Source organism: Cupressus sempervirens, chromosome 10 (genome assembly GCF_028749045.1).
Source record: "Cupressus sempervirens isolate cs-2001-9-10 chromosome 10, ASM2874904v1, whole genome shotgun sequence".
Classification (NCBI taxonomy): Eukaryota; Viridiplantae; Streptophyta; class Pinopsida; order Cupressales; family Cupressaceae; genus Cupressus; species Cupressus sempervirens.
In genome coordinates, this window is record NC_143127.1 from 370,276,837 (window position 1) to 370,286,818 (window position 9,982).

The window sequence follows — 9,982 nt, forward strand, 5'->3', positions numbered from 1 at the left end:
GTCCATTCGGGTCCTTGATTCAAATGCTTTTGATATTGGTCATATTTGCATTTTTCTATTGCCTTGGCCTACATGGAACTCATTTGTTATATATTTAATTTTGGCCAACCTTGTTGCAATCTCCAATGCTCTATAGATAATGATTGTTATTGCTTTGACAAAATGCAAGTGTAAGGAGCAAAGCAAGTGAAGTGTATGAACCACTTCAACAATCAATAGAGTGAATTTCAATGGTCATGATAGAGAAGAAAAGACAGTAATAGTATGTTGCTAGTCCTAATGGTGTTATGCAAATCAATCACATCATTAGGAGAAAATCTATTTGTCTACTTTGAAGAAGATTATTTACTTTAAGATAAGGAGTCTAAAGTACTTGAGTTTGTTATTGTATCTTGCTAGCTTGGCAATGAGACCCTTTATCTAAGTCTAAAGCAATGACCTTTTGTTTCTCCATAAGGTAGCGAGCCTTTTTATTTATCTATATTCATTGTTGAATTGGTAGTGAGCCTCTAATTGGCATTTTGGAGCAGTTAGCTCCTAATATTTTGTAATCAAATAGTATGGTCCAAGGAAAATTAACTTTGTCGGTAAATGCTCACCATGGTTTACTCTAATTCAGATTTTCCCTGGCGCTCATGAGTTGTTAGTTTTGTTCTTTAATTATATTTTATTACTTATGGTGGTTATTGAAGTTCTTTTTATGTTGATCCCCCCACCTCCCCCTAAGAATCCAAAGTATGTTTATTAGCATGTATTTAACTCAATATATAGTTTATTTTCTATTAGAAATAGTTTATGAATTACAACTCATCGATATGTTTTGACTTTTATCATAAGATCTATCAAAAAAATGCTATCAACAAATTGTATCAACTATAAACTCTAAAACTAAATTATCAACATCATAATACATTACATCAAAAAGTATTTAATGTAGCAAATTTAAGTAAACCAAAATGAAAGAGGTCTAGTCACTAGTCCCATGCCGCCACTATAATAGTGCTTCCGTCATCTTGATTAGTCTCAAAAGTGCCAAGATGTGGAACAATATGTGGAGCTATTTCATGGTCCCATCTCAATACATCCTTTTGCTATCAATACATCCAACTTGTATAACATCGCTCCTCATTGGGCAAGGATTGAGAATCTACTCTTTAGTAACTGTATTTATTAGATGTTGTATATTCTTTGGTTTGTTAGCTTGAAACGGTTACATTGTCTAAAAATGTACTAGTCATCTTTGGATTGAAATACTCCTAAGTTTTGGTTTAGAGAAAACTTCAAAGATGCCAATGAGTAATGATCCAATTTTAGAAGGAAATTAGCTCAAGAAAAGGGAGATCAACGCTAAAAAGGTACAAATATCACATCATTGATTCTAATTATAATACACAATCGTAATTATTATTCTAAGTAGTGTGAGAAAACAAGTAGGCTATAGGGTGGGCCTAAACTACATATGATTGATCATTAGGAAGGATTGAAAATGAGTTGGATATAATCATCACTTGTGCTATAATGTTTGAATTAGGCATTGGAATACAAGAGTTATTGACAACTAATATGAGTAAAATATAATTGAAGAAAATGAAAAACCTACACTTTTGTTATCTATAATACCTATCATAATTATTTATGCAAAAATATATTTCTTCAATAAATGTCCATGCCAAAACATAAACCAAGGTACACATAAAATTTTCATAGTCTATAAGAATGGATATATATTTCCAAGAATAAAATTTTACAAATTTTGTCCCTAAAATTATTTTACTCAAAAAGGATGAATTAATTAATTTAATAATTTACTTCATTTATAGATATAAAGAAACATTAGTAACTTTCGTTATAATTTGTGTTTGTTCAATTAGATTGTATTACAAACTATACATTTTTGTTGTTAATATATTTTAAGTGGACATAGCTCTTTCAAGTGCTAAAGTAATGGTGGTTGACTCTTTCAAAAGTTCATCAATTTGTATGATGTTGGTTGTAATGACTTCTGCATATCTATTGAACAAAGCATCTACTACCCCTTCTCCAAAATGATCTGAAATCAAATTCTCTAGAATTGCTCTAATTTGTTTACCGATAATTATTCCTTTCTTCTTAGCATCATACTCCTCCAAATCATCATAACAAATGTTGACTTTAAGCCCCACAATCATAAAGGAGCCTTCTTTATCCACTTCACTTCTCAACTCATCTTCAAATGCATCATAATATGGCATGTTGAAAGAATTTAATTTTTCCTCTTCTATGAGCCCCTACAAAAATGTTGAATTAAATTAAATCAAAATAAACAATGAAATAAAATATTAAATTAAACAAAAAAGTAACATAATTATTTTCTAACTCATGCATTGAAATAAAAGAAGACAAGTAGACTAAAGAAATTTTTAGTTTATTGACCATACGTACATCTTATTAAAGCCCTTTCAAAATAGAGGGAAATGCGTACACATACACATAAACAAATACAAGAAGTTGGGCTTTATACTATATGATGTTTTTTATTAAAATATAATAAGTCTAATCAGATTTTATGATAGATAAATAAGTTTAAAACATGACATCTCAATATCACTACAAAAGTTACAAAAATATAATTAAATTTGAATTTTATACCAGTCCATTACATTACATTTACATAGAAGACAACAAATCTAAATTTTAGATAATATAACGTTTAATACCTAGGTTAAAGAGCTCATTTTTTGCCCTAACTTGTTTTTGAATGGGTTTCACTATAATCTCTTAAAGCCCTACAATTTTAAAAATAGGCTCACTTTGCTTCATTTACCCAAATTTATGAGCTTTGAATTTGGTCCTCTCACATTAAAAATGTGTAAGCATATTTAACGAACAAAATATGTTGGCTAACTTCTCATGTGAATGTACACCATTTTGACGGTTTTAGCTCATGTTTTCGTGTCTTCCATTTAATTTTTTCATCTATTGTTTCTCCTATTCATTGGGTATTGAGATGGAGGTTACATAATAAGTTAAATTATTTCTACCCTTATACTATCAGAATTATTCTAAATTGGTTTTTGATTATACTATTGTAAAGGTATTTCCCTATGCAATTCTAATTGTAACCTTTTTTGTTGATATTATAATTGGTACATACTTGGGACTATGGGTTTTTCCTTGCAAAGGGATTTTTCCGGTGTAAAATCATGTTATGGTATTTTTAAAAAATTGTGTATTTTCCTTGCAACTAGAAACATCAATACTTTGTTTGTAGACACATTTCCTCAAATATTTTGTTAGGAATAAATGTATGTACTCGTGTTCCCTCTTAGTTGATATTAGGTGTTAATCACATCAAACTCTAGATGTTATGATTGGGATTTTTATACTGGTTTTAGATTGTTTAGGAACTTGCACATAGGGTACTGTTATAAGAAAATGAAAAGCATGTCAATTAAAAAAAAGGAGAAGCTTTCAATAATAAAATTTGAGCTTTGAAGCTCATGATGGAGAATATCTTCATGGATAGAGGTAAATGTGAATTCAGCTCTAAACTTGCTATTATTTCAACAAAATACTAAGAAAAATGGAAAAAATAAATAACGTGACTAATTAGGTTATGTTTGTTGAACTCCATATTATTGACTATACATGAAGAAGCCACTAGAGTATCTCTCGAAAAGAAGTTGGATGAGATTTATTTGGCTAATTTCTTGGTGATAATATTTTTTTATAAATGGAGTTGTATGATAGTTTGATATGACTAAATATCAAATTTATTTCAAAACATGTGATTGTTATTTATTTGTATTCCATTAGGGTTAAGATGGCCTTGAATAGATTATGACCATATATGGTGACTTGGCCTTAAATCCTATGCACAATTCATTATAACAAGTATTATCTATTTAATTAAATGTGTACAAGTCAAATTGATATAGAATTGCACGTCAAAAGATAGTAGCTAGATATATTTATGAGAATATTATCATAATATTATAAAATAAAGGAATCAAAACCTTGTTGGAAGTGCCAAATGTATGATTAAACATAGTGACCTAAATCTAACGTTGTTTTTTGGGTTGAAGGATGGTGTTGCGTTCATGATATAGATTGTTTATTGCTTCTGAAATGATTAGGTAAACCCAGAGGGGCTCCATTCAAAGCTCTATGGAGAGAGGAAAAGGGTTGCCCATTCCTTTGCTTCAAGGATAGGTAGGGCAAGCCCATCCCCCTACCCAATCTACCTCAATGGCCCCACCTATTTGGGTAAGGGTCGGGGCCCTACCCCTACTATTTATTCTTTGATCCCACCCCTCCCTTTTTTATGATGGGCCCAACCCAACCCTTCCTTATTTTATCTTTGATTGGCCCACCCCTACCTTTCTTTCTTCTAGATTGGGCCTACCTGTCATTCATTGATTTTGACTAGCCTATCCTTCCTCTGTAGGGACCCTCTTCGCTTTTGGGCTACAAGTCCCATCGCTCCTCATAGGCAAGCTAGGCCAGTCAATAAACAATTCACTTTCCTTCCCTTTGTCTCAAGGTTCAAGACTCTCTTAGGAGAGTCCCTTATTGTTAAGTCTTCAAGAAGCTGGCCCTATACTATGGGTAGTAGGGGGTAGGGCCCCATTGTAGTTAGTTATAGTATGGGTTGGAGATGACGATTCTATACGACTATGGGACAATCACCCGGTAGGGCCAAACTATAATAGCAATAATTCCACCCACCCCCCTCCCACAATAACCATTCCCTCCAACCCAACTAGAGTTCTTGGTTTTATAGTCAGCCCCTACTATTCTAAGCGGGCCCTAGTTGGCAGCAAAGGGGGCTATTTTGCCAGGGAGGGTAAGGACCATGGTAGGAGGGTGCCCTATTAATCTATTATTCCTCGCTCATCCCCTACTATTTTAATGGGGGGGACTACTATTCTAAAGGCTCTATTCTAGATGTAACATACCTATGAACTTGTAGGGTGTGCATTCATGTGGGCACCCCAATAACCATCATTGATTAGACTAGATTCTAGATTCTATACAGTTCATGGGTGTGCGTGTAGGAGGCCCCTACAAATAGTTCCAAAGGGAGCCCTAAAGTGAGTGGTGCATAGCCCTAAAAAAATGGAGGTCTCTAGCATATTAATTCTTCGTATTTAATTCTATTAAGCGAGGATATGAGCTTGGTATCCAAGGCCCTTAGGAAAGGGCATTGTAGGTATGCATGCAGAGTGTGCTTTCTGATATGGCCCCTACTATTCTAATAGGCAATATGGCCCTACCCTATATATGCTCTGCATCTTGAAAAATCTATATGGGGTTGAAAAGGGCATTGCACGGAGGAGAGTGTGGAGATAGATATTCCCCTGACCTCTTAGAATAGTAGGAGGTTCCTTGGGATCATAACTAATTAGGAATAGTTGATCAATCACCCGAAGCAATCAGTATTACTTAGAATGAAGAGTCTGGTACACTTCTATTGATGATGTTGGATAATAATGATTATAGCTAGATATGTGTAGATTTGGCTACCAATTATTGCAGCTCAAAATAAGACTCATGGCATGAAAGCAAGATAGCTACGAAAGTTTTTATTCTTATTTGGCATTTCTACACAACCAACTGAAGAATGAAAGAAATTGGATGTCAAGAGAAAGAAAGGCATAATGATTGCTTACAAGCTAGATTTAAAAGGATATAAACTTTATGATGCCATAATACATATGATATTATAGAAAGAGAAGATGTCATTTTTATGGCTATTTAGTTTTCAATAGACTGGCAACATGATGAATGTGAAGGCTAAAAAACTATAAATTTTTATTATGTTTTTGGAAAGCTCGAAGACAAGAATTGTATTTTAATTGGACTAATAAGAGCACTTCTACTTGTAATGATACAACACGTATAGCCCATTCAGAAGTAAGAATATGATGGATCACTTACTACTCAAGAAGCACTTGAAAGTGCTAATGTTGTAGACTGGAAACATGTAATGGATGCTATGTATAAATTCACTAATGAAAATGAAATAATGGAGAATTCACAAGTCTTTCACCTAGAAGGAGAATAAGTGATTGTAAGTGGTTGTTAAAAAAGTATAAGACACATAGACCAATGAACCATTACAAGGTTCAATTGGGAAAAAATATACACCCAAAAGTTGTAGGTTTGAATTATCATGACACATTCTCACCCATGGTCAAGATAACATCCTTTAGAGGTATATTTAGAATTATAGCATAATTAATCGTTATGTGCATTAATTTGATATAAAATGTTAAAAAATCAAATGGTTGTTGAGAATTATGCAGAACATCTCTAAGGCTACATAAATGAAAGAAAGGAGTCTAGTAGATATGCAAGCTTTAGAAGAAATTATGTTGATTAATATAGTTCTCAAGAATATGGTATGAATAGATTGATGAGTTCTCCTAGATTGATTAGTTGAAATGTTATTTTGAGTATCTACGTCAAGCATTTTTGTAAGTTGAGGATATTTTTAGTTCTATATGTTGGTAATACTATATTATGAACAATTATCTTAAATGCTAGATTTCTTTTATGTCTTAACTAATTATGATAATTGAGATGACCTATCATGATGAAATCCATTGTGGCTAGGGTACTCAAAATTTAAGGAACAAGAGGAAAATAAAATCCATATTATTTAAGGCAAGTTGGGAATATTATCAAGTAATGTGGGATGGGAAATCGGAAGGCAATAAGCACTCTAATGAAAGTAAATAACATTATAAATATATCATAAACCACAAGAAGAAAATCATATGAGAATAAATCCATCTCAAAATATTGTTGGTAGCTTAATGAAAGTAATGACTTCTAATTGACACCTATTAAAATGATTACAAGTTATTTTTCTAGCAATGTTGGACACACAATTGGGTAGTAATCAATATAATTTACAAATATCTTCAAGCACAAACCATATGGTGATGCATATTGGGTGGGAGATAGTGATAGTTATTCTTAATGGAGGTGTAACTTTGTAGGCAAGTAAGAAACAACCAATATTTTAAGTATAGAAGTAGAGTGTGTATAAAATTGTCAAAAAACAAAGAAATTGATATGGTTGAGAATGTTATTATAAGATAATATTATACCCATTTTTTTCTAAAAAGCCATCCAAGAATGCAAATGAATAAAGGAAAGCAAAATAGAAATTAGATATGAACCAAGTAGGATGTATCTAACTCAAGAGAATGCAAAGCATATAAATAATGAATATACCCATATAAGAGTGATAGGTGAGTATATATAGTACTTAACACCCAAGAGATTGAAAACACTACCAATGTGGGATAAAGTAAAAAAGTGCATATATGAACTTAACTAAGTGTGAAGGGAGTTATAGTAGAGAACTAGATAGCTAAAGAGCCCTATTTACACTAAGAGAATCGCTTGAACTCATCCAAATATTTGAAAAATGACAACAAAGTTATATTGCCATTATAAAGTATGATTGAACAGATAAGCACATGGAACTATAGTATCACTTCATTCATTCAAAAATATATAAGAACATTGAGAAAATCAGGTATTGTTTAATTGAAATAATGACACGGGAATGACTAAAAGTATTAACATCCCAATTTAGAAATATTTGGATAAGTAAGAGCATTGTGTAGAAGTAATTGCTTTATATTGGAGAATATAAATATATTTAAGAGTTTATTTTCAATAAAGGATAACACACAAGAGTAATTGTGGGTTTTTGTTAAAAATTGATTAGTTATAGGAGAATGAGTAAAATAGGTAACAAATAAATCGAGTATATCATATCATTTAATTGAAATAATTACACGAAATGTATTGGCAATGACACTTTTTACTAAATAGATTCTACTTTTGATAAGAATGACTAAATGTATGTCATCCTACTTAAGAAATATCTAGCTACGATTGAGTGTTATAAAGAAACAATATCTATATAATTAGAGATTAGTGTTTTATTTAGGACTTTCTATTTAATAAAGGATTATATGTAAGAATTCAAGTCAAATGATGATATTGTATTCAGATTCAACTTATAAGAATCCATATCTCATGATAATGATTGGAATACTTTGCAATTGTCCAATTTAAATCAACTATTTTAACCAACTAGACTATTTTAACCAACTAGACATATAATTTAAAGTTGTATTGTTTTTTATAATAAGATCCATCAATTACTATGATCTTATATAAACCACTGTTTTTCTACTTCTGAAGTATATATGACAAGTTGATAGTTGTATTGACCGTTTTTCTACTTCTGGACTATAACCTGTTCAACGAAGAGTACATTGAGCAACTAGGGGGGGCTCATCATTAGTCTACACAAGAGGCGAACAGCACTACTTAAGTCTGCTTGAGTTGTCTTGCTGTCCCATAGGCTATTTTTAGCCTCGTGGACGTTAAAATTTTATCTATCTATCTATCTATCTATGACAAGATGAAAATTTATTCCCCAAAATCTTTTGAGTGAAACAAATTGACCTAAAAGGTAGCTTAAAAGGACAGGGGTATGCACCTGTGAGACCAGGTCTTTAATGGCGAACCCTAACGCCTCCCAACATAAGGCAGATGAAGTGGGCTGCCTCCTCTCTGCTCTCAAACGGCCCGAAAGCACCAGAAACATACGACCTCCCTCCACCACTTCTTTTGCCCTTGCCCTCAAAAAGCTATTAAAATCCTTCCGAAACTGTGCAAAATAAGCATCTTCAATCCCTGCAGGTCCCTTCTCTGAAATGTATATTCTTCCTTTGTTCCACAACTTGCTATTCTCATCTTCTATCTCCGGAGGAACCTGAGCAGAATCCATTTATTGATTCAGTTAGTGGATTCATATTCATACATTCAGCAGACAAATGAGTAGATCCATATTCATACCTTCAGCGGATAAAATAGAAGGTTGAAATGAAATTCATATTCATTGCTTCGGCAGAAAAATGAAATTACCCGAGAAAGCCAATGGAGGCTGTAAGACGAATGGACGAAATGGAGAGTTTTTGGCCCTAAAATTCGGCCGTAGAATGATCCGGGCACGCCCGCCACAAAATATGGAATTTCCACAGGCGGCGTAACTGATAAAAGGCTGAAAAGGGCATTGAAATCATTAGAAGGTAGGTCATTGTAGAAGATCTGAAATTCAGGAACCCTAACTCCATTTTGGGCATATTTGTTTCGGATTAGCGTTGTGATTATTTCTGTGGCCAAAAGTGTATTCGGTCCGCATGAACAACCCATATCTGCTATGCAAAGTGTATCGCACTCAAATATTTTCCACGATCTGATGCATTCTTCCAGCTCTGGTCTTGCTCTCAGAAATTCTTCCTTCTGTGTTGCAGAGCAGATCCAATTGTGTGACTCATAAATAACATCGATAATGATCACAAAAAGGGGCTTTTCCTAGAAGAAGAGAGACTGAGTGAGAGAGAGAGAGAGAGAGAGAGGAATCAAACCTGCCAAGTGGAATTTTGAGCATAGCTGTAGTCTCCGTTGCCGGAATTCATAGAAAATACCTTTTCCATCTCTTACTTGCTGTAGAACGCTGCAGAGGCTACCTTCATTAAGCACATAAGTTTTTTGCTTGGCGTTTGACATGATTGAGCAGTTTTCAAAAGGTTTCGATTTCTGTGTGAGCGGAGCAGGAAAGTGTTTGTCCGATAGCTTCAACAGGGTTTGTCCCGAACCCATGGGGTCTGGATCTGCAGGATACGGTTCAAAGCTTTTTGTTCTTTGCTTCGTGGACCCTGCAGACCAGCTGTCTGCATCAATGGTTGTACGCATCCATTGATATTTAAAATGTACTCCATTTTTCTCTACGTACTTACCATGTGCATCAATGGTTGTACGGTTGTACGCATCAATGTATTTTTAGAAAAGAAAATTACAGATTTAAGGCTGGGGTCTCATGGGTGGGGCTTCTTTAGAAATCAGGTAGTGACGCTGAGTTTTTTTTAAATGTTTAAATGGCAGCGGTGAAATTTTAATTGTATTTCAT

At 33.4% G+C, this 9,982-nt stretch overlaps 1 protein-coding gene across 1 annotated transcript; it reads right to left on the reverse strand.

Annotated features, from left to right (window-relative positions):
* Positions 1 to 1,788: 1,788 nt before the first annotated feature.
* Positions 1,789 to 9,682, reverse strand: LOC149534205 (putative methyltransferase TCM_000168). The gene is made up of 4 exons (XM_089805674.1): positions 9,441 to 9,682; positions 8,938 to 9,315; positions 8,510 to 8,785; positions 1,789 to 2,267 (listed from the first exon to the last, which is right to left on the reverse strand). The coding sequence occupies exons 1-4, from the start codon at positions 9,507 to 9,509 to the stop codon at positions 1,911 to 1,913; spliced, it is 1,080 nt and encodes a 359-aa protein (XP_089661800.1). The 5' UTR covers positions 9,510 to 9,682; the 3' UTR covers positions 1,789 to 1,910.
* Positions 9,683 to 9,982: the final 300 nt, after the last annotated feature.

Bases quoted from the DNA above. Each gene is read 5' to 3' on its own strand.
- LOC149534205 (XM_089805674.1), bottom strand. From the start codon at position 9,509: ATGGAAAAGGTATTTTCTATGAATTCCGGCAACGGAGACTACAGCTAT. The intron at 8,786-8,937 runs GTAATTTCATTT...GATTCTGCTCAG, and splicing joins GCCTCCATTGGCTTTCTCGG to GTTCCTCCGGAGATAGAAGA. The intron at 2,268-8,509 runs GTGCATACCCCT...ACATTTTTGTAG, and splicing joins TTAAAGACCTGGTCTCACAG to GGGCTCATAGAAGAGGAAAA.